Consider the following 24,322-nt stretch of genomic DNA (forward strand, 5'->3'; position numbering starts at 1 on the left):
GAGCATTCCTCTCCTCCTGTGTGGGTTTCTCTTAACAAACAACCAAACACACACAAAAAAAGTGGAATTTAGCTATCAAATGTACGCTAAGAAGTTGGTAACTTCTTACATATCCCAGATTTTTACAAGAAAAACAAATTCAATACGTTTTGAAAGAAAATGTAGGTTGAGATAGTATTGAAAAGAGATATTAGTAGGTTGAAAAGTTTAAATTACTATTTTATATATGTGGTCAGACCCTTGCCTGCATGCAGATGGGTCTGGGCCAGGCAGGACAGTGATAAATTCTGAGATAGAACCAAGGGACCCCTGGGACATGGCCCTTGCTATGAAGGCCATCGACAGAGTCATGTTCCATTCTTGGCCCTGGGAGCTTTGATTCTATGAAGAGTATCCTCTGATAGACTCTCTGTGTGTCCCCGGGTGCTCAGCTCTGATCTACACAGAACAAGTGGTTCTATCCCCCTTGGTATGTTTTCCTGGGGCTCTCCCTCCTGTCCCTGCCCTACCACAGGGCTCACCCATCAGAGCCCACAGTCAGGAATCAGATGGTGTTTCTGGAAAAGGAAACTGGTGAGATGGACTGGGGGGTTGGGGGTAAGGCTATTTACTTCCTCTCTTCTAGTCAAATAGGGCCCTTAAGGGTTCCGGATATCTGTGGTGACATTTTCTATCTGCTTCAGCAGCATGTGGCAGCTACTACTACCAACAGCTCTGGTACTTACAGGTAAGTGGGACTCAGTCTAGATGAAGGTACAAACTTATGGTGACCTTCGTTCAGCAGAGACCTCCCAAGTTTCAGGTCAGGCATAGAACCCCCACTATGGGCCTGGATTTAACTCCTAAGACAGACTGTTAGAGATAAGCCCTGATTTGTGCTTCGTGAGGAGGGGACTGTGAGTTCATCGGTTTGGGTCCCCATTTCCCTAAGTGTAAATTGAAGAGCAAGAACTAGGTGGTCCTAAGGTTTATGCTTGCTGACATCCTAGCATCTCTTTCCAGGCCGGGTTTAGGTTAAGGTGGTTTCTGTGGCTTGATTTAGGGAAATGCGATGGTTACTTTTAACCTGACAGTTTTAACAGGGAACAAGGAGAAAGGAAACAATGACAAAAACTAGGATTTGAGTTTCCTGAAGCACAGGCCCAGGCCTTAGAGAAGAGAAGGAACAGCCGGAGGGAAGGTGGAAGGGAGTCTCGCTGCTTAGCATCTGACTCATGCCTTTCTTTTTCTTGCAGCTTTCTCTGGCATTCAAGCTGGTGAGTTTGCCTCCGAGTCTTAGATTGATGGAGGGAAATACACACAAAGGCCCCAGGAAGTTGGGAAAGGACTATTGTATGGTGTCTGATGTGGAGACAGGGTCTGGGGGCTAGGAGCAATACCCTAACACAGTCAGGATCGACCCTAGTACCTCGGCCAATTTTTCTCCAGCTACAGAAAAGGTCAAAATTGGGGCCAAGTGCTTCCCTGCCTAGATACACAAAGAATGAGTCATAGACCAGCTGAGAGCACTGCGGTTGGTTCCCTCTGCCTGTATTACCCTGGGAGTACCAGGCTAGGGCCCATTCCTGTGTCCTCACTCCACATTCTCTTGACTCCTCATCAGGTCTCCAAAAGGCTGTGGTGAACCTAGACCCCAAGTGGGTCAGGGTGCTTGAGGAAGACAGCGTGACCCTCAGATGCCAAGGCACTTTCTCCCCCGAGGACAATTCTATCAAGTGGTTCCATAACGAAAGCCTCATCCCACACCAGGATGCCAACTATGTCATCCAAAGTGCCAGAGTTAAGGACAGTGGAATGTACAGGTGCCAGACAGCCCTCTCCACGATCAGTGACCCAGTGCAACTAGAGGTCCATATGGGTGAGTTGAAGGGAAAGAGGGGCCTGAATTATTTGGAGGAAGCCAGTATGGTTTGGATTAATAGTGGTAGGGTGACACGCGGTGCCTCGGATGGGGGTAGAACTCTAGTTCTGGCTATAAGTCCGCAGAGCATCAAACTCCTGCAGTGCGTTCAGGATGGTATCTAACGACTCCAGGAATTGGCGTTTTCACAGAACACATACAACATAAACACGCGCTCTGATATCAGGACATGCTCCATATTCATTCATTAGACTATGTTCCTAGAACCTCAGTTTCCCTCTCATATATTATCCCTAAGATATTACACTCCTGCTCATCTAAAAGGCCAAACAGCGGTCCTCCTCTGCTGGGGTAATGTTTTTGCGCTCTGTGTAATGTTGTCTTTGTATTCTTCAAATGTTGATGTCTGTACCCGCAGAGAGCTGATTACTGCCTGGATTTTGATACCATTATTCTTAGGGCTCGTCACCGGCCTCAGTACTTTGCAAACTTACTCCCTCCCTTTGATTGGCTTAATAAAGAGCCAATGGACGAAAGCAAAGCAGGAGAGGAGGCAGAGATAGGAACTGTGGGAAGATTTAGGGCCAGGGAGCCTGACATTGGGGTAGAAGGAACTGGTGCCAGGACTGAGTGATAAGTAACTGGTCACGTTGTAGGACATGGGCCAGGAATAGTCGGGGTTAGTCTGTATGAGCTAGCTGAGACCCAGCCAAGCTATATTGCCTAGGCTTTCAGAAATATTAATAAATCTCTATGTCCTTATTTGGGAGTTGGCAGGTCCAAGACAGCCCAGCAATACTCAGTTTCAGATCTTTAATAACCTGTCACCCAGTGTCTGTCTGTACTATCTTCCCATCGATGCCATGCTGGAACTTACGTGGTAACTTACACTTGGCCCCTTCTAGCATGAGAGACGGATCTGTCTAAGGAGGCAAGGTGATAAGGAAAAGATAAATACACACCGACACACAGAAAATCTTGGATCAGAGAGTCCAGCTCGCTGACAAAGCCCCAGGCCCCAGGAAGCTAAGCACGTTTACTAGCTACAGTTGAAAAGAGAGTGGAATTACTGCATGCAGCTAAACAAGGAATTGGGGTCATTTCATACAGCTAAACACAGAGATATCTATATCTGGATCTGGATCTGTCTGTCTGTATGTATGTATATTGTTAAATAGAGATTACTGAGGCAGGTTTAGCTAATCTCAGTAGGAGCAGTCTCTGTAGGGGACAGACAGTCTTTAGGCTATAAACATCCAATGGTAGAGAGATACAGTGGACATTTTCTGCACGTACTATCAACACCCACACCTGGACCATTCCTCTAAGCCTCACTCCAAAGAGGGCCTCGCCATTTTCTATGGGTCTGGGTCCTTGACGTGGCAGTGTGGAGGTATCTATACACTCACCCTTTACATCAGTGGTTCTCAGCCTTCCTAATGCTGCGACCCTTTGATACAGTTCCCCGTGTTGTGGTGACCCCCAGGCATAAAATTATTTCATTGCTACTTCATAACTGTAATTTTGCTACTGTTATGAGTTGTAATGATTCATAACATGGAACTGATATGCAGGATATCTGATATCTACCCAGATAGGCACTTGACCCACACACAGGTTGAAAATCACATTTATCATAGGATGGACATGTGTGTGTGTCAATGAACAGCATCCTAGTTTGAGAGCAGGTTAAGAGAACTACTTTTTCAGGCATAGATCTTTCCTAGCATCCTTGGAATCACATCACATACTGTCAGCCTGACTCTATTTACACAACTGACCCATTTGTACAGTGTGAGAGGGTGGGGCAGGGCTAACAAGGGAGTCTACATCAGGGTCCCAGTGAACTGGGCCTCCCAAGCAGGTTCTTGTGTCTCCTTTGCCTCTAACTATCCACCTAGACTGCACAGATCTCACTGTGCAGAGCTTCAACATCAATTATCTTGTTGGCTGAAAGACAGCTATCTAAGAGTGAATAAATCGGGGGATTACTGAAAGAAGGCAATAGGAAAATCAAGTCTTAGGGCAGGGGAGGTAGCTCTGTGGATAAAGGTGCTTACTGCTAAACCCAGATAAACCTGGGTTCGGTCCCTAGAACTCAGAAGGAAAGAACACACACCTGTAAATTGTTCTTTCATCTCTACAAACACGGCATGGTACAGGAGTACAGGCACACACACACACACACATAAACATTTCTATTTTTAAGATTTTTATTTACTTTATGTATGTGAGAACAGTGTAGCTGTCTTCAGACACACCTGAAGAGGACATAAGATCCCATTACAGATGGTTGTAAGCCACCATGTGGTTGCTGGCAATTGAACTCAGGATCTTTTAACCACTGAGCTATCTCTCCAGCCCAACACGTGTACCTTTTTTAAAATAATAGAAGTCAAGAGACAGGCATGGTGGCTTATGCCTTTAAACCTAGCACTCGTGAGGCGGTAACAGAGGGATCTCTGCGAGATTGAGGCTAGCCTGGTCTACACAGTAAATTCCAGAACAGCCAAAGCTACATAGTGAGACCCTGTCTCAAAAAAAAAAAAAAAAAAAAAAAAAGCTAAAAAGAAAATTTAACTCTAAGTAGTTTGGCTTGACTTTGCTCTAGAAATGGGCGTTGACTATCTAGTTAACAAGGACTGCGAGAGGCTGTGGCCATGAGCATTAAATCAATCAAGAAACCCCAGATTTTCCTTTAGGGCCAGATTCACCTTTGCTTATGCTCTGTATCTTCTTTGGATAGAATATAATTATTATTATTATTATCTCACTGGCTCTATAATCCCTCTCTCTTAGCTCATTGTAGAACATACCACACTGCAGTATAATGTTCAGAATATATTTCTACATTCTAGACTATAGGTTCTGTAAGGTTAGAGACCATACAGGGCAGAAATCTGAATATCCCCAGTGTAAAATGTCTGTCATGTGTTTGCTGAATGAATATATGTTTGCATATTAGTTATGTTTGCAGCAAGACAGACAAAACAAGAATGTTCCCCCAGCCTTTGCTGTGGAACACACCTATGACCCCAGCTCTTAGGAGGCAGAGAAGGAGGATCAAGGGGCATGGGACCATCCTTGGCTGTACGAAGCAAGCGCAAGACAACCTTGACATCAGGAGACCACAGCTTAGGAAACAAATATAGCCGGGTGGTGGTGGCACACACCTTTGATCCCAGCACTTGGGAGGCAGAGGCAGGCGGATTTCTGAGTTCGAGGCCAGCCTGGTCTACAAAGTGAGTTCCAGGACAGAGAAACCCTGTCTCAAAAATTCCAAAAAGAGAGAGAGAGAGAGAGAGAGAGAGGGAGGGAGAGAGAGAGAGAAACAAATATATCACACTATTTTAATAAAAGAATATCACCCCCAAAACTATGCTATATCCATATCTGCAATATACTCCTTAGCTGAAAAGGTAAGCAGCTAAACAGGTGCATGGTATTTTTGATAACCAATATAGCTTGTTTATAGTTTATAGTTTATGTTAGGGGCTTTTTTTTTTTTTTTTTTTTTTGGTAATAGGTACCACGTAGTCCAGAGATGCCTGGAACTCACTATATAGTCCAAGCTAGCCTTTAAACTCCTAATGTTCTTTCCTCTGCTTCTTGTATACTGCCTTGGCTGATAAATGATCTAACTCATTAAATAATAGAAAATTTCCCTCAGTTTGACGACTCTTCCTGGTGAAGAATCCCCACCAAAATGTCCACCAATTTTGTTTATCTCTGGGCACTAAAATTTAAAACCCACAGTATATTTGTCTTTGTTCTTACTACTAATGTCACTTGGGTTATATTTCAAAAATTAATAGGAAAAGAGCATTTTAATAACCTCTGCTCCCAGTCCCCCCAGGGTAAACTCCCATTAATCTTCACACACACCTTCCTTTCTGTGCACTTAACATGATCCTGATAATATTGTCACCTGCTATCAGTGTTTATCTGACGTGTATTTCCCCAGGCTCCGTCCCACTTGACTTCACAGCCCTACTGTGTGAAATCTGATCACCTGAGATCATTGTGGGAATGGTACCCTGGCCTTCCTTTCTCTCGTGAAGGCCTTGCTTAGTCATGGTCAAAGGCTGAGGCCCCACAACCTTTCAGAACCAGAAATGACAACAGCTCGCCCTTCTCTCTCCCTGCCCTCCGCCCCCACTTCTCTCCTTCCGACTTTCATACTGAGGCCTCCTATACCTTTGTTGCAGCCACTCCTATGAACACTTACTCTCCTGATCCTGACCACTGCAGGGACTCTCAACATCCCTGTATCTCTTAAAATCTAACTTAAAAAAAAAAATGTAGAAAGCCTATTTTGATTTTGGCTTTGGTTTAGTTTTTTAGAGACAGGGTTTCTCTATGTAGCCCTGGCTGTCCTGGAACTCACTCTGTAGATCAGACTGGCCTCGAATTCACAGAGCTCAGCCTGCTTCTGCCTCCCAAGTACTGGGATTAAAGGCATGCACTACACCACCTGACTTAGAAACCCATTTTTAAATATAATTGGTTTGGAAATACTGTGTCCTTATTACCTGCTGAATGTAAGCCCAGCATATAGGAATTCTGCAGATATCCTCAACTTTGTTTCTCTTCTCCTTCGTTGTAGATCTCATTCTCTCATTCTCTCTCTCTCTCTCTCTCTCTCTCTCTCTGTGTGTCTCTCTCTGTCTCTCTCTGTCTCTGTGTGTATGTGTGTGTGTGTAGCTCTGTGTGTCTCTCTCTGCCTCTCTCTGTCTCTCTGTGTATCTCTCTCTGTCTCTCTGTCTGTGTGTGTGTGTGGTGTGTGTGTGTGTCTGTGTGTGTGTGTGTCTCTGTGTGTCTCTCTCTGTCTCTCTGTCTCTGTGTGTATATGTGTGTGTCTCTGTGTGTCTCTCTCTGTCTCTCTGTCTCTGTGTGTATGTGTGTGTGTGTATCTCTGTGTGTCTCTCTCTGTCTCTCTGTCTCTGTGTGTATGTGTGTGTCTCTGTGTGTCTCTCTCTGTCTCTCTGTCTCTGTGTGTGTGTGTGTGTGTGTGTGTGTGTGTGTGTGTGTGTATGTGTGTGTGGTGTGTGTACATGTCTTCTTCTTTAGACTAAAGGTCATGTGTGATCTGAGAATGTAGGACAATTCTCAGCCTGGATTTCCATTGCTTCTAGGATGGGGTGATAACCTTGCCCTGCAGAAGAGATCCACATTCAGAATTCACCCTCCTGACTGAGACTTCTTGGCTGGGCAGTGGTGGCGCAGGCCTTCAATCCCAGCACTTGGGAGGCAGAGGCAGGCTGATCCCAGAGTTTGAGGCCAGCCTGGTCTATAAAGTTCTAGGACAGCCAGGGCTACACAGAGAAAACCTGTCTGGAAAAACAAAACAAAAATACCATTTACCTGACTGAGATTTCTCTGTCTTTTAGGCTGGCTATTGCTTCAGACCACTAAGTGGCTGTTCCAGGAGGGGGACCCCATTCATCTGAGATGCCACAGTTGGCAAAACAGACCTGTACGGAAGGTCACCTATTTACAGAACGGCAAAGGCAAGAAGTATTTCCATGAAAATTCTGAATTACTCATTCCAAAAGCTACACACAATGACAGTGGCTCCTACTTCTGCAGAGGGCTCATTGGACACAACAACAAATCTTCAGCATCCTTTCGTATAAGCCTAGGCGGTAAGAGTTCTTCAGATCCTTTTACAATATGCTAGGGTTTAATGTTATCGTCATCATCATCATCACATTTATTTATTGTGTGCATGTGCCACAGTGAGCTCATGGAGGCCAGAAGACTTTTAGAAGTCAGTTCTCTCCTTCCAGCATGAGTCCTGGGGATTGAACTAACTAAGGTGGTTAGGATTGGCAGCAAGAGTCTTTAAAATCTTAATTTGAAGCAGGGCATGGTGGCGCATGCCTTTAATCTCAGCACTTGGGAGGCAGAGGCAGGCGAATTTCTGAGTTCGAGGCCAGCCTGGTCTACAGATCTAGTTCCAGGACAGCCAGGGCTACACAGAGAAACCCTGTCTTGAAAAAAAACAAAAAAAAAAAAAATCTTAATCTGGCACAGATGTGGACTCTCAAAGGGTGTCTTTGTTACTTTTATATTGCTATGAAGAGACACCTGAACTAAAGCAACTTATAAAAGAAAGCATTTAATTGGAGGTTTGCTTATCGTTTCAGAGAGTAAGTCCATGATCATCATTGTGGGGAACACAGAGCAGGCAGGCATGGCACTACAGCTGTAGCTGAGAGCTTACATCTTCTCCACAGGCTATGTTTCATATAGCAGGCAGAGAGAATGAGAGACTCGGTCTGGTTTGGGCTTTTGAAGCCCAACCGTGTGATATACCTCTTCCAACAAGACCACACCCACTAATCCTTCCAAAACAGTTCCACCAATTAGGGAAGAACAACTAGGCTCATTCAAGTATATGAGCCTTTGGGGGCCACTCTCATTCAAACTACCACAAAAAGTTAGGAGGAAAGACCAGATGATAAAGCAAACAAGTCAAATGAAAACAATTAGAGAATCTAAGTAAAAGACATGTGAGAGTTCTTTATGGTATTCAGGTACGTTTGCTCATAGTTTAAAATTATATCAAAATTAAAAGTTAGAGGACTGGAGAGATGACTCAGTGGTTAAGAGCACTTGCTGCTCTTGCAGAGGACCCGAGTTCAATACCAAGCACCCATAGTGTGGCTCACAACCATCCATATCTCCAGTTCCATGGAATCTGATGCCTCTTCTCACCTGCCAGGGAACTTCATGAATGCGGTGCACATACACATGCCTGAACAAAATAAATAAACAAGTAAATAATAAATAAATAAATAAATAAATAAATAAATAAATATCTTTAAAGTAAAAATTAAAATTAAAACTGGGCTAGGCTTGGTAGCATACGCCTTTAATCCCAGCACTATGAGGCAGAGGCAGGTGGATCTCTGTAACCTGAAGGCCTGACAGGTCTGTATAAATGAGTTTCAGACTAGCCAGGGACACATATAAGACCCTGTCTCAAACAGACAGACAACAAATGCAGCTCGGGCTGCGAAGCTAGCTCAGGACCTCACAAGCATGAGGGCCTGAGCCAGAGCCCCAGAGCCACATAGCATGTCGCGTTCGGTGGCACATTAGTAGTCCCAGGCCTGGGAAGGGAGAGACAAGGGATCCTGGGTAATTCCCGTTTAACCTAGGTAATGAGCTCTAGGCCAATGAAAGACCCTTTCTGTATTAGTTTGCTTTCTGTTGTAATTAACGCTACGGCCAAAAACAACTTAGGGGAGGAAGGGTTTATTTCATCTTATACTTCTAGGGCATATAGTCCTTCACTGAGAAAAGTCAGGGCAGGAACTCAAGCAGGAACTGAAGCAAAAACTATGGAAGGACATTGCTCATTGCCTTGCTGTCTGGCTCATGCTCAGCTAGTTCTCTTTGTAGCTTGCCTGCCTAGGAATGGTGTTGCCCGCAGTGGGCTGGCCTCTCCACAGCCATCATCTCAGTTTCTCACAGACACACTGACTTGGGCAATGACTCAACTGAGGTTTCCTCTTCCCTGGTGACCCTAGGTTGTGTTATATTGACAGTAAAATCTAACCAAAATATTGTCTAGAGGAAGTGAATGGCATTTCTGAGGATGACACCCAAGGTTATCCTCTGATCTCCAAATGCAAGCACACACAAACACACACACATATAAACATACATACACACTCACTTATACCCATACATAGATACACAAATGCACGCATATACACACATGTGCATGAGCACAAAAGCACACACACACACATACACACACACACACTTCATGTATATAATTTTTAATTAAAAAATATTAAATACTTACCTGGCAGGAGAGATACCATGATCACGAAGGTGGCTTTCCCAGGGCGAGGCTCACCCATTGCACTTTGGGGTGTGCTGACCCCTGCGATTTCCCCAAATGCGGGAAACTCGACTGCATAATTTGTGGTAGTGGGGGACTGTGTTCGTGCTCTCCCCTTTAAAAAAAAAAAAATTAAGCCCAGGCCTGGGGAGATTGCTCAGTGGTTAAGAGCACTAGCTGCTCTTCCAGAGGACCTGGATTTGATTCCCAGTCAATTTTAACTCCAGTTCCAGGGAATCTGACATCCTTTCTCTGGCCTCTGTGGGCACCAGGCATGAAGCTAGTGCACCAATATAATGTGGGCAAAATGCCCATACACATAAAATCAAAACAAAAATGGTTAAATTAAAAATATCTATATTGAGCTGGACTGAAACGTTGTTTCTTGGGAGGACAGCTGTGTGCTCCCTGCTGCTTCACTGTTGGTCCTGAAAACCCCAGGCTTTCCCTTTTCCCTGAGATAGTCCACATCTTTTTTTTTTTTTTTTTTTTTTTTTTTTTTGGTTTTTCGAGACAGGGTTTCTGTGTATAGCCCTGGCTGTCCTGGAACTCATTTTGTAGACCAGGCTGGCCTCGAACTCAGAAATCCACCTGCCTCTGCCTCCCAAGTGCTGGGATCAAAGGCGTGCGCCACCACGCCCAGCGATAGTCCACATCTTTAATAGTAGCAGTCAGGAGGCAGAGGCAGTGGATCTTTGAGTTGGAAGACAATCTGCTTTACACAGTGAGTTCCAGACCAGCCAGAGCTACATAATGAGACCCTGTTTTTAAAAAGAGAGAGAGAGAGAGAGAGAGAGAGAGAGAGAGAGAGAGAGAGAGAGAACCGCACAGCTGTCATATGACTCCTGTAGACAACATACCTTGCCAGTCCCTCTCTGTGGCATCACCATCAAACAAGCAGGAGTTGTGACTAAGCATCTGAGCTTCTGAGCTCCTCTCAGGTTGCACTGAGGTGGGAAATCGGTGAGAGGAGGAGCAAAGAATTCTCCCAGGCTCTCCCTTCTATTCCCTGGACCTGGTTCCCAGCGGGTGTCAGAGGCAATCTGATGGTGTTGATCTCTCTGTTTCCTCCAAACCCCTGCCTTAATGACAGCCATCTTTCTTGTCTCTCAATTCTCTTCCTAGATCCAGGGTCTCCATCCATGTTTCCACCGTGGCATCAAATCACATTCTGCCTGCTGATAGGACTCTTGTTTGCAATAGACACAGTGCTGTATTTCTCTGTGCGGAGGGGTCTTCAAAGTCCTGTGGCTGACTATGAGGAACCCAAGATTCAATGGAGCAAGGAACCTCAGGACAAGTGAGCTCTTATCGCATGCGATGATAAGAGCAATGGTGTAGAACCCATGAGCCTCCCTGGGAGCTTGCAACCTCACCAGCTGCATTGGTCACCATGCTTTGAGCAGCAGAAATAATACAAAGGCCCCTTCCCCAACTGTTTTTTGTTTGTTTGTTTGTTTGTTTTGTTTTGTTTTTTGGTGTTGTATGTTCATTTGTTTGTTTGTCTCTCTCCAATGGACTATCTCAGGGGAAAGGGAAAGCCTGAGGTCTTCAAGGACCAACAGTGATACAGCAATGCGCACGCAGCTACCCTCCCAAGAAGCGATTCTTCAGAATTTTACACTTTCTCTGCCCCAAACATTCCATTAGAGCAAAGCAGCAGCCTGGACTCTGGGTGGCGATGGCGATCCTTTCCGTGCTTAGCCATTGCTCCTAAATAAACTTCTGTCGAAAAGGGAATGGCTGCTTGAGCCAGTGCAGCAGCTTTTCTGTGTCTTCCTCGGGTCTGGTTGCCTTCTGGGAACCCCCAGATTTCCTCCAGAGTGTGGGAAGTCCTGCGGACCTAGGCAGTGCAGCTGAACTCATGAAGTAAACAGTTAAGAGCTGGGGAAGGGGAGGTAGCACCCCTCCCTGAGCAGAGCCGGTTGATAATATCTGGGGGAGGGAAGTCCCTTTCTTCACTTGTAGCTCTGGTAAGTGGTCATAACCCACCACCTGTTTGCACGCAAGTAACCTCAACTAAACTCAGTGGGAAACAAACAAGACTCTAAAGAGAGCAGGAGAGGGACTTGTTCAGAAGAAGAGGGGTCTCTGTGGGAGTGGGAGGCCATAAAAGAGGGTAACGGAGGGTGAAGGTTGCTGTCATTACCAGGGCATCCCCTGACAAGACAGCAATGCCAATGAGTAGGGTGCCAACGGGTAGGTAGAGGGTGCAGAGATAATCCACTTTGAAGCCGGTCTCAGAGAACAGCATCTGCTTTTTTTTGCACGTGAGCAACCACTTGTATAGTGGAAGCCTATTGGGCATGATTGGTTAGCACCTTACGTCGGATTGGACAGTGAGGGTGCTTACTGCCAGGATCTCTATGCAGAAGATGTACATTAAAGAAGCCCTAGAGAGTGCAAACTCCACTGAAGGCCAGCTACTGGCTACTCATGCTACCCACAATTCAGTGTTCTGACTTCTGGGGCATGGTGTACCATGCTTCTAATGTAAAGGCACAGTATGCCAAGTGGTCTGTCAGTCATGCCTGCCTCTTCTCCTACAGAGAATGACCAAACTATACTGTATACATGTAAGAAACCATAACTTTTTTTTAGATTTATTTATTTTTATGTGTATGAGTGTTTTTAGCCTTCATGTATGCATACACATCACACTTGGCCCTGGTGTTTTCAGAGGTCAGAAGAGAGAGTCAGATGCCCTTGAACTGGTGTTACTGATGGTTGGTAGCCACCATGTGGATGCTGGGAACCCAACCTAATGACTCTGCAAGAGATGCTCTTAATGACTGAGTAATCTCTCCAGCTCCATGTCAAATATTTGTTTTATTGCAAAGAGTAAGGGAGGAAGCTAGAGAAATGACCCATCAAAGAGCATTGGCTGTTCTTGGGAAGGCTCTGGTTTCAATCCCCAGACCCCACATAGTAGTTTACAACCATCTATAACCCCAGTTCTAAGGGATCTGGTACCCACTTCTGACCTCCATTGGCACCAGGCTCCAAGCACAAATGTAGTATGCATATTGCTGAGGTCCAGGAATCGCCTCTCAAGCCACACAAACACCGATCTCAGTCAGACAAGGGTAGCTTATTGAGCATAAGCCTCAAGACTGGCTGACCAGGGCCATAGTCTTGATTCAGGAACTGAACCATGACCCCTAGTTAAGATCTTACATGATTTTTTTAAGCCCCAAATCTACAAACATCTGTGTGCCAAGTTACTTCACCTATTAGGATTTAGGGATATCGTACTTCCTTAGGGACATGTCTGTGTTGTACACTTATCCTGCTCCCGTTGGTTGGTATTCAGCTGTGGCAGGGGACTTGCTTTGTCTAACATTCATGTCTTAACTTCTTTACCAGGATAGGACTTGTAACTTGCCAACGAGGATGCCAGTTACCCACATACATGTCTCATTCTGCCAAGTGGGATATCAGTTTTCAGGGAGGTCTTGGGAATTTAAACTTTACTAGACCATACTCCAAATAGTTTCCTATGTTGATGCAGGTGTCTCTTATGTTGGGGTCCATCCAGGGTCAGCTTATAAAGGCTAATAGCATAAAAGCTCATACACAGGTGTAGGAAGTGCTGCTGGGTGGTTGGTTCAGGTTCAGGTTCAAGCTTATTGTGGGTAACTATACAAAGCAGTTCTACCGTCTTCTCTCCTGATTGGTTTCCAGGGGCACAGAACATGGCAAAATATGTGATCAACTTGGCATTAGAAAGTTTCCTAGTAACAGGAGAAGCAACAGTACAAAATGGCAAGCTTAGATAGGTAACAGTTACCTAGGCACTAACAATACACATACAGGCAAAATACTCATATACATAAAATACAATAAATCTAAAAGAGAAAGAAAGAACGGAGGAGTCTAGGGCAGACCAGGGAGGCATCACCATCTTAGACCAGAGATAAGACTATCTTCCTAGACCAGAAGCTACAAGTAAGGGAATGAATAGGAAGCTGCATCTGTGACATCAGCTTGAGTTGTTCAGGGAAGGCTCCGTCGGAGCTGGGATGGTCTGAAATCATGTAATATTGAAATATCTTAATGTGTCTGCCTAGGACATTGGTCAGTTCTGGGCCACTGGGGTAGGGGGTAGGGGGGGAGGTTTGAAAAGATAGCAAATGACTTGTGTCAAGCTAAGTGAAGAAATATAGCTAGCTCTGCATCTGAATTGGGGAAAAAAATGTGTTAAGAGTCCACGACAAGTTCACAGAAAGGAATGGCCAGAGAGTGAAGACACTTGGTGACCAAAGTCATCGTATTAAGAATTAGAAGAGGGACTGGGACTATAAAAATCAGCTTTTCTGTTTCTATGTCCCTTCCCATAATGCATCTGATTTTTGTCATATGTACTCCCTATTGTGCCTAGGCATAAGATGGTAAATATCAGAGTGTCTGTAAAAGGTTATTAAGGGCATTGGCATATATCCCAAACCTATTCAAGCTGCGTACACTCTTCTGCTCTTCATACCCAGATACACTGAAAATACACACGAATATTAGAAACTATTTAAAATTGATTGTTGCCAGGGCTAGGGAGACTTACGTTATTATTCACAGACTGAGTATTAGAGCCCAGTGTGGGTTGGGGGTGGGAGAGTTCTGAGCTTACTCTCTGAGTGTTGTTTGGAGATAGGTAAGTGTGCCAGAGTACTAACATGTAAGAACCGGACCATCTAGTGCATTATAGCAAGAGTGTGTGCATACATAACCCAAGACCAAGTTGGGGTCCCGGGTGTTAGCATTTTGTCTAGGCTCCGCCCCACAGTTACCTGGCAACAGCCCAGGTATGCCTGACTCACTATAAAAGAGGCTGCTCACCCCCCTCCGGTCTCTCTTGCCTTCTTGCTTTTCCTCTATCCTCTCATCCCGCTCCCCCCTCTCTCCATTCCCCTCCCCCATTCTCTCTCCACGTGCTCAGGGCCGGCCTCTACGTCTCTGCTATCTCCTTCTCTCTGCCTTCCTCTTGCCTCTACTACCCTCTCAACTTCCCTCCCTACGCCCTGAATAAACTCTATTCTATACTATACCTTCGTGTGGCTGGTCCCTCAAGGGGAAGGGATGCCTCGGCATGGGCCCGCGGAGGCACCCCCTTCCCCGACACCTAACTGCACCTCCGCCGAACGTATTCCTTCCCTCCTAACTCTTTATAAAACACAACACCAGGGTAGTAAAATGTCTTCTGTGATTGTTTTTCTCACCTACAATGTGCCAGTAGGTGCTGAGAAAGTCACGTGAACAACTCCGTCGCATCCCAAGTTGTTCTCATCCTTTCATTCTCGTGGGCAAAACAGGCAGGTAGCGGAGGCTGGAAGCCTGCAGAGGAGGTTCATTTCGGGAGAGGGCGTGAAAGCGGGAGTTTACTAGGCAAGAAAGAGAAAGGAGCTGCAAGTCCAGGACAAAGATTCAAAAGACAAACCGTGAGTTTAGGAGGTGCCGTTCGACCTATTGGGTCTAAAAGGGCCAGTGAGGGAGAAGGGACCGTCTCGGGGCCACTTACAAAAAGACATCGCTGTCCAAGCTAAAAAGACGGATCAGATAGCACCAGGTATTGAAGGAGTAGACGCTGATCAGGTTCGGAGTTTACGGATGGACTCTGGGGCAGCTTCTGGAGCAGAGAATTAAAGACCTGAGAAAGGGAACCTCTTCCGGTACCAGTAGGTGATGATGAGATTAAGAAGAAAGTAAGGTGCGGCAAGTGGAGGCACCTGGTCCAATATGGACGCTCCAAGAATCGGCAGTCAGGGACGGATTCAGGAGTCCTGAAATAAGAAGGAAAGCCAGGCAAAGGTGACTGGGGACAAAGAAAAGTAGTTATCTTCGGATCAGTATCGCTGAACGTCCAAACTCCTACGGAGTATCAGCTTTCTATGTCTATGCCAGCGGAGGGGAGATAGCGAGGTACAAAACATTCCCACCGTCCCTGGGTGGGCTCGAACCACCAACCTTTCGGTTAACAGCCGAACGCGCTAACCGATTGCGCCACAGAGACCGGTGATGCTTAAGGACGCTGTCAAGTCACCTACTAAAGAATATGTTGGTCGCCTATCTGCCAAGAATTGTGGTTGGAATTGACAAAGAAATTAACCTAACCGCAAATATAACAACAACAACAACAAAAAGGGCACCATCTCCTACATTGATAAGGAACAAGTCCAGGTTCTACCCGCTTAATCTGAGATAAGAGGATGAACGAACCAATAGTCTTTGGGAAATACAAAACTAATGATTTCTGAGAGTTTGGGAATTAAGTTGGATTTGTTTAGAAACGTTGCAGGCAGGCCTAGTTAATTTACGTAGGCAAATGTGCGTGCGTAAGTACTGAGCCATGAGCTCATTATTTTTAACGTAACAACCACGTTTCCAGGCGTGTCTGACAAAAGTACTAAGGGTTCTTACAACAAAACTAGTCATGCCAGCTGTCTTGAAGTCTACTGGTTACCCAGGCAAAACAGGGGATTTTAAAATTCTTGTAACTTAACGATGACACATCTGCAAACAAATAGCAAAAGGCACATTTCCCCTTAGTCTACTACCTTCCGTTCAAGGGTCCTCATCAGGACTGCGGTCTAATGAGCCATTTTCTGTATTGCCCAGGTCTCGGGAGCTTTCGGGAGCCTCCACACACTAGTACCTCCTTGAGTCTGTTTCTGCCGCCTCTTCCAAGAACACAGATTAAGCACAGGTCAACATTTTCAAAGGTTTCATACAAACAAAGATACTTACATGCAGAAATTACATATGCATACATTTTGTATTTTTGCATTATATACTTGTTATATAACACACACATATAATTTGCTACATGACCTTTTCTTTTTCTTTTTTCTTTTTGGATTTTGTGGTGGTTTGAATGAGAATGGCCCCATAGGCTCATTGTGGTGGAAATGTTTGGGAAAAGATTAGAAGATGTAGCCTTGTTGAGGGAGGAGTGTCATTTGCAGGTCGTTTCAAAAGGCCATTCCCAGTTAGCTCTCTTCTGGTTATGTCTGTGAATCTGGATCTAAGCTCTCAGCTATTGCTCCAGTGCTGCACCTGCCTGCCCACTGCCAGGCTGCGTGTGACAGCCATCGAAGAGAAGGAGGAGGGAGAAGAAAGGAAAAGAAAAGAAGCAGTTAAAAAGAACAAAAACAACAAAGAAAGAAACTGCCGAAGAAAGCCAGCATAGCAGGAATCACAGCGTACACCAGGACTTAAGTACCACCTAATTAATTAGGTGTCTTTCTAAATGGTTTTTATATAGTAGAGCAAATACAGATACTAAGTCTTCATACAATATTCTAAAGGCTGAAAGTTGAAGGAGTAAGTCCCAGAAAGGAGAGTCATAGGAGGGAAAGTCAACTTGGGGGGGGGCGGGGGGGGGGAGAGAGAGAGAATGAATCTGAATTGCGCTTGTGCTAAGGAGTATTTTAGGACAGCCAGAGAACGTTATCCAGGAAAGACTAAGCAATGAGCAGAGATTAACAAGTGTTCTCACCAGAGAGGACAGAAAAACACTGGAAGCAATGTAAATGTTCGAAACTGAGAGACTTAGTCAAGAAACTATAATGTAGCCATATAATGAAATAAATGATTGAAGGAATGTTTTAAGCTAACATTCAATAACTGTGGAAATAGAACAATTCTAAGTAAAAAGGCATGTAGGTGTTTTTGTTTGGTTGGTTTGGTTTGGTTTGGTTTTAACATCGGAACTCGTGAAATGTACAACACCGAACGAGCAGTTCTGTGGGTGCTTATGCCGTCAGTATAGTTCACCGCTGTAACAAATACGGCAGTCAGGTGCCAGGTGTTTCTAGTGGGGGAGGCCACGTGTGCGTGAGCAGAGGGAGGAAGCCAGAGTCTCTGTAATCTCTCAACTTCACTATGAAGCAGAGGCAGCTCTAAGACGCAGCCTTATCAATAGCAAGCAACATGCACAGTTTTATCCCAACTTTATATTCAAAATGTGCTCCACTCATTTCCCCCCCCCGCCCCCAGACACACACACAAAACACCCGAGAGAACTGGAGATGCGGCTCAAAACAGGGCATTCACCTAGCATGCAAGAGACCCTGGACTGGAAGAATAAATGCCAGAGAAATATTGAGCAAAATGAGAACAGGTGTTTCCTTCATGATGAGGGTGGGGTGCCTTTTATTTATTTATTCATTCTCTATTTTTTTCTGAAAGGAATACATAGTGTAGGAAAACAAATATCTTTTTTTTTCTCCAAAATGAATATATACTATGTGTGGGGTTCTTTTACACATATAGTCATTTACACTCAAAAGAACCATTCAAAAATAATGTCTCAACACAGAGGCGGGGGCCAGACAGAGACAGACAGGAGAGAGCTGTACCATAGAAAACAGGGAAAATCCACTGGAAATAAATAAATGGTCAGAATAATTTTGTTAAGATAATTATGGTGTCGTTATATAGCTTAACACAATGAAGTGATTAAAACAAATGCTGAAATTGGAGTTTTAGAATATTGAACAATTTGAGGTCAAAGAGTTGAGATTCAAATTCTTTGACTATATAGTGCACATCCTTCCTTGCGCCGAACTGGCTTCTCCGGACTTTAGTGCTGCAAAGGGTCTGTCCTGACCTTCAGACCAGTGCTCTTTCCATGCTAGGTTCAGATAGGACATTTTTGTTATTCTCTGTCATCGCCAGAAGGGATGGCTGTTTCCCAAATCTACACAATTGCAGTGTGGCAGTGAAAAAGAATTCAGACTTGAAAACTTGGTCCAGCCACTTTCCTATGGTGCGGCAAAGATGGGAATCGTCGTGATGCCCAGTGTTTTAAAAAGCGTGAGAGTGCCATAGCCTCGATACAGGTAGGGTTAAGAACCTGCGCATACTGAATAGCTGCTGCACCTTTTTCACTAATTTGGTTAGAGAGAGGTTCTTGAAATATAAACTCGGAGCTTTATTTTTAAAAGTGATTATCCTTCTTTTATTGGAAGATCAATCAAAGATATAAATATAGAAAATAAAAAATGGATTAAAAACTCACTAGTCTCCCCGTCGGGGAATCGAACCCCGGTCTCCCGCGTGACAGGCGGGGATACTCACCACTATACTAACGAGGACAACCATGATGGGCTCCCTAAAGTAGCTGCTCAAGAAAGATATTTGTAAGCTATTCATGGTCCTTGGATGTTATCAAAATTTTGCTTTCATGAAAAAAAATGTATCTATCTGCTAATTTCCAACAGCCAGTTTAAACAGCAGAAAGGAACAGGTTGCCAGTTAAAATCCGCCGGTCACAAAGCAAACCAAGAAAACACGAAAGTGAAAAAGAGATTGGAAGGAGGAATCACAGGAGTGGGAAGGAAATGCAAGAGGGCTCCAGGTGAACGTAAACAAGTCCTTTATATACACGTGAGAAATTATCGAAGGACAAATTTAGTCAATAACAAAGAGAGACGTGATAAGTTTAATAACTCCTATTTAATTTAATACATCCAAAATATTATTTCAACATGCAATTAATATAAAAAATTATTAACTAGATTATTTTTCTTGGTCTTCAAAGTCGGCAATGTATTTTACACTCAAATTTTAATAGGAAGAACAAGTAGTATCTATATAGAGTTCATTAAAAATATATAAATCAAAAATACACGTATGACTGTTTCCTACTTTAAGTTCTTCAGTAGCTGAAATGGGTAGCCATTTACATTTTTATTTAATTTTTTCATTAATGGCTCCATTAATTATTTATTTTTAATTAATTCAATTAAAATAAAATTTTAAAATGCGATTTTTACACGTACTGGTCAGTTTCAAACGTTTAGTAACTGACGGCTACAATTTGAGCGTCTCAGTTACGGAGCCTTGTTTGTGCAAGGTTGAGATTCTGACAGAACATCCTGGATTCCAGAAGAACCCAAAACAGAAGAGATGAAATGAAAATACCTTTAGAACCTAATACGGGAAAATTTAGGGTTGATTTCATTAGAAAGCATAAAAAAAATTTTAACTTTGCGTTGGCCGGGAATCGAACCCGGGTCAACTGCTTGGAAGGCAGCTATGCTCACCACTATACCACCAACGCAGCACGGCGACCGCTTTCGTTTCGTCTCTTTAATAGAAGGAAGAAATTTACTGAGCATGTTTGTATCTGTTTTCCGCAAATTTAAAAATGGATTCCGTGAGAAAATTCGGCGTCAACCCAGAAGGAAATATTTCCTCCGCTTCTCGCCCTGTTCACCGCCTGACGTTCTCGGTTCCAGGCTCCGCAAACGCTCAGCGCCTCCAGGCAGCTCCCAAAGTCCACCCGGCACCGGTTCCATAAGCGACTTAGAACGACCGGTGGGGAGGAGAACTGGTCGCTAAGAGATCATCTGCGGCCTGACTCGGCCCCTCTGATAAAAAGAAAACCGAAAGGTCCCAGAAGAGATGGATGATGGAAGGTTTAAAGAGATGCGGAAGTAAGAGATAAGAAAGATCTGTCCGCTACTTTCACTTGTTTTGCTTTGCAAAAACGTTCCCGGAGAGTTCGTGTTTCTTTTTATCTGGAGAAATCACAGATGGCGGCGTCATCGCCATTTAAGGGTATTAAAGCCCTTATAAAAATGTATGAAAGCCACACTACCATGTGTCAGGATGGCCGAGCGGTCTAAGGCGCTGCGTTCAGGTCGCAGTCTCCCCTGGAGGCGTGGGTTCGAATCCCACTTCTGACAAATACTTTTTCCTTTTTTTCCCATCATAATTGAATAATTCATATTGGTATCTTTTGGTAAAAAAGAAAATTAAAAAAATAAATAAAATAATTCCCATCCTAAGATCCCTTAATTTACTACAATTATCTCAACTCTTTCGTTGCTGAACCAATGCTAGCAAACATTTGTAAGCATGAGGTTCTCTCTCTATCGCCTTGCCTAACCCCACCACCAATTCTAATTAAGTAATTTGCTATTTATGGGAATGTGCTATTTCATATAGCCGAGCCAAAACAACAACAACAACAAAAAAAAAACACCCTAAACTCTTCATGACACCCTCTTTCTAGAAGATCATAAAGGAAACACTTTCTAGTTTAAGAGAAGCTTGGTGGAGGGGGAAATTGTCTTTTTGACAAGAGTGAAAGCTGTTAAGTTGACCATAACTGTGAGGCTGGGAAGCTTTAGATCGGTTAATTAAAGTTTGTCAGACACAGCTCTATTCCCCATCATTGACCAACTAGACTCTGACTCTTGAAAAAGCATTTGCTCTTTCTGAGGCTTATTTTCTTCCTAGTAAAATGGATATAAGAAGTAACAGAGTGAGACAGCCTACTCATTAGATGTTCAGAATTCGAGTTGTGTCTCCCGCCTGCTGACGCGCCTATTACAGGATTCCCAGGTAAGTGGAATGTGTATTAAAGTTTCGGAATAGCTAGCCTATCCTCTTCACAGGATGCTGCTGATGTAGAAGTGCTCTTTCTTTGTCTTTTCAAGAGGCCACCTTTCACTCTGTGTCATCTAAGCATTTAAAATATGTCAGGCACCATAACTTAAGAAAAAAGAATACATAGTTACTGCATTCAAACTAAAGAAATACAAGGTGCATTCTTAGGAGAGACATGTAAGGAAAAAGATGTTAGACGTGTCAGAAAATTCTTAAAAGGAACGTGAGGCAAGCATTAAAAGTAGCATCACCTCTGATAGATGCACCCAGTTCTATAATGTGACGGTTTGAGAAGACATGTGTTATTAAATGAAAGCCTCAATGCCAGGGTTGACTCTCTCTGTATGAGTTATTAGTCAGAGAGGCCCCAGAAGCTATTGCCACCCATCTTGGTTGCCCACCATGCTATATGGTAAGACTCCATTGCTGAAGACACAATATGCTATAGCTTCGGGAAATTTAAAAAAAAAAAAAATCAATTTTGAAGTGACCAGAAATTGACTCCTTGCTGCCTAGCTTTCATATTGCTAGGAGGTGTTATTAAGACCACAGGGACACACAGATGCACATGCCTATACACTTAAAATAGGTTTTGTTTAAAAAAAAAAAAGAAAGAAAGCGGGGGTGTGCATTGTACAATCACGACAGCATGACCAAAAGTGTGGGCGACCAGCCAGTTTTAGATTAGTTGTGAGATCTGCTCTACAGGAAATTCATTATTGGTACTGTAAAACTGGTTAAAGCCCATGGACGTAGGGGAGACAGGCCTTAGGGGGGACTGCGACTGTTGTTTACTAAGTGGATGTATCAAACTGCCTTCTAAATATTTGTGTTTACAGTTGAGAGCTATCGGCGTTGGCCAGAGATGCTTCTTTTAGCAATGGGCAACAAGAGTTAGTGCAGAAACTCCAAAAATGATCAAAATGCTGAAAATATGCGACTGTTGAATGTTCAGCCCTAAACAGAACATTTTTATCAGCCTCCCAAGATTCAGGGAACACTGAGGAGGAGGGAGAGGACAGAATGTAAGGGCTGGAGAATAGGGAACAGAATAGGAAGGAGGAGTGCTGCAAAACTCTGTCTTCTGAACATGACGTTGGACATGACCTCAAAAGGTTGCCTGAGCAAGATCAGTCCAGCACGATCAGTCGACATTCCAGCAGACTGTACTAAGTGGACTCAGGGAGAAGGGAGCATGAAGACTGGAGGAGGATGTGTGTCGGGGGCTGTTAAAGGTAGCAGGAGGGGAGCCTTTGGAGGGAATAGAATAAGGTACAGGCTGTGCATGTATATAATTCTCAGAAGATAGATAAAAGATGTCTTAAAAAAATAAGAGATGGTGTGGGAGGCAATAATCAAAATACATTCTGTATGTATGTGAAGTTGTCCAAGAATTCATTCATTTATCTATTTATTTATTTTAAAATGAATCTCAATGCCGGACATTGGGGCACACCTTTAATCCCAGCACTTGGGAGGCAGAGGCAGGCGGATTTCTGAATTCGAGGCCGGCCTGGTCTACAGAGTGAGTTCCAGGACAGCCAGGGCTATACAGAGAAACCCTGTCTTGAAAACAACAACAACAACAAAAGAATCTCACTCTGTAGCTCCAGCTGGCCTAGAACTTGCTAGGTAGACTAGGCTGGCCTCAAAAACCACAGGAACCCTCTCCTCTGCTTCTGAGTGTTGACTATAACAGTCCTATAACAGAGCAAACTTAATAAAAATGTTGTTTTAAACCAGACAAATGAGAGCTACAGACATGGCTAAGCAGTTCAGAGTACTCTTGGTCGCTGTTCGGTACCCACATCAGACAGCTCACCAGCAGCTCTGTGGCTCCAAGAGTATCCTCTTCTAGCCTCCTCAGGCTGATGCTCGCAAAAGCACATAAATACAAGTAACTCTTTTTAAAAAATCAGACGAATCAAAATTAAAAGGCTATTTATAAAATACGTAATCTGTCTTTTAAAATGTTAAGATCACAAAAAAAAAAAAAAAGACTGAAACTGCCACAGAGTATATGGAATTTGGGACGCATTATATGTCAGTGTAATATGGAATCCAGCATTGACTTCTGTAACAGAAAAAGGGTGCATCAGTGGGAAGGATGTCAAACCTGAATAAAGTCAACAGCTTAATTAGTAGCAGTTATCCAATGACATTTTCTGAAGTTTGGTAAGTTATCGTGTGTACCATCTTAACACTGGGGAAGCTGGCTGGCAGACAAGCAGTAATTTTCCATATTATCTTTGCAAATCCCCTATTAATCTAAAATTACTGAAAAGAAAAGAAGACTTGGAAGTAACTGCCAATGAGTAGGAATTGGGACTTGGGCAAGGAAGTACCGACAGCAGTATTTGATTTCGTAGTAATGGGCATCTATGATGATTTAATTTGTCCTCACTGTTTGGAAGAACTGGGAAAACGTAGTTGTGGTTAAAATAATCAGACTAAGAATGGGGGGGGGGGGGCATGGAGGGAGCCATGAAGGAATGTGGGCTGTTGACATGGACACAGCCATGTCAGAAGCCATGGAAGAGTAGAGATCAGGGATGGAAAAGCCTTCCTCAGGTCTGAGTGTGGATAGTGATACTGTGTGAAGAGAATGGACGCCACAGCTCTCTCTGCCTGCATGTTTATGGCCTGAAGGCTGTCCCCTACAGAGACTGCTCCTACCGAGATTCGCTAAACCTGCCTTCTTGTTCAGCTGTATGCAATAACCCTACTCACACTGTTCAGGTATATATTAATAAACACACTGAACTGCCTGGTGATGTGGTTTCTCCATCAAAGAGTTTAGTCCACCTGACAACAGCCTTTCTGGGTGTCCATGTGCCTGTGTGTATTTGTCTTTTCTTCATTTCCTTGTTGCCTCCTGTCAGGTCAGTTCCTAAAGCCATGCAAAGATTCAGGAGACAAAGACAGGAGGATCTATGGAGACCAACCTGGTCTACGTCGTGAGTTCTAGACCAGCCAGGGCAACATAGTAAGACAACCCCCCCCCCACCCGCCATCTCAAAACCATCAAAACAAACAAGCAAACAAGGCAATAATATAAACTACTTATTAGAGCAATCAATGCCAACAAACTAAACTTCCAATATATATTTTTAACCATAGGATCACATATGAGAACCATATCCCTTTTCTAGTACAATCTGCATGGCACTGTACTCTCTCAATGTGCCTGCCTCAAATTCTTCCACTTATGA

General features: G+C 43.9%; 1 protein-coding gene, 1 long non-coding RNA gene and 5 other non-coding genes across 7 annotated transcripts; 3 read left to right on the forward strand and 4 right to left on the reverse strand.

Moving 5' to 3' along the window:
- Nucleotides 1–633: 633 nt before the first annotated feature.
- Nucleotides 634–11,469, forward strand: Fcgr4 (Fc receptor, IgG, low affinity IV). The gene is made up of 5 exons (NM_144559.2): nt 634–727; nt 1,236–1,256; nt 1,604–1,858; nt 7,252–7,506; nt 10,845–11,469. The coding sequence occupies exons 1-5, from the start codon at nt 688–690 to the stop codon at nt 11,021–11,023; spliced, it is 750 nt and encodes a 249-aa protein (NP_653142.2). The 5' UTR covers nt 634–687; the 3' UTR covers nt 11,024–11,469.
- Gm26110 lies at nt 9,673–9,837 on the forward strand. Its single transcript, XR_003949236.1, has one exon. It is a non-coding gene; the product is annotated as a U1 spliceosomal RNA (small nuclear RNA).
- Nucleotides 11,470–14,937: 3,468 nt separating the features above from the next.
- Nucleotides 14,938–15,726, reverse strand: Gm35090. Its single transcript, XR_373703.2, has 3 exons — nt 15,440–15,726; nt 15,232–15,339; nt 14,938–15,047 (listed from the first exon to the last, which is right to left on the reverse strand). It is a non-coding gene; the product is annotated as a predicted gene, 35090 (long non-coding RNA).
- n-TNgtt6 lies at nt 15,650–15,723 on the reverse strand. Its single transcript has one exon. It is a non-coding gene; the product is annotated as a tRNA-Asn (tRNA).
- A 3,010-nt stretch (nt 15,727–18,736) lies between the features above and the next one.
- n-TDgtc4 lies at nt 18,737–18,808 on the reverse strand. Its single transcript has one exon. It is a non-coding gene; the product is annotated as a tRNA-Asp (tRNA).
- An 896-nt stretch (nt 18,809–19,704) lies between these two features.
- Nucleotides 19,705–19,776, reverse strand: n-TGtcc2. The gene has a single exon. It is a non-coding gene; the product is annotated as a tRNA-Gly (tRNA).
- A 545-nt stretch (nt 19,777–20,321) lies between these two features.
- On the forward strand, nt 20,322–20,404 carry n-TLcag3. The gene has a single exon. It is a non-coding gene; the product is annotated as a tRNA-Leu (tRNA).
- The last annotated feature ends 3,918 nt before the right edge of the window (nt 20,405–24,322 follow it).

Source organism: Mus musculus, chromosome 1 (assembly GCF_000001635.26).
Source record: "Mus musculus strain C57BL/6J chromosome 1, GRCm38.p6 C57BL/6J".
In the NCBI taxonomy this organism is placed as follows: Eukaryota; Metazoa; Chordata; class Mammalia; order Rodentia; family Muridae; genus Mus; species Mus musculus.

Excerpts from the sequence above, each read along its gene's own strand:
- Fcgr4 (NM_144559.2), top strand. The coding sequence starts at position 688 with ATGTGGCAGCTACTACTACCAACAGCTCTGGTACTTACAG. Across the intron at positions 728-1,235 it reads AACAGCTCTGGTACTTACAG|CTTTCTCTGGCATTCAAGCT; the intron begins GTAAGTGGGACT and ends TTTTTCTTGCAG. Across the intron at positions 1,859-7,251 it reads GCAACTAGAGGTCCATATGG|GCTGGCTATTGCTTCAGACC; the intron begins GTGAGTTGAAGG and ends TCTGTCTTTTAG.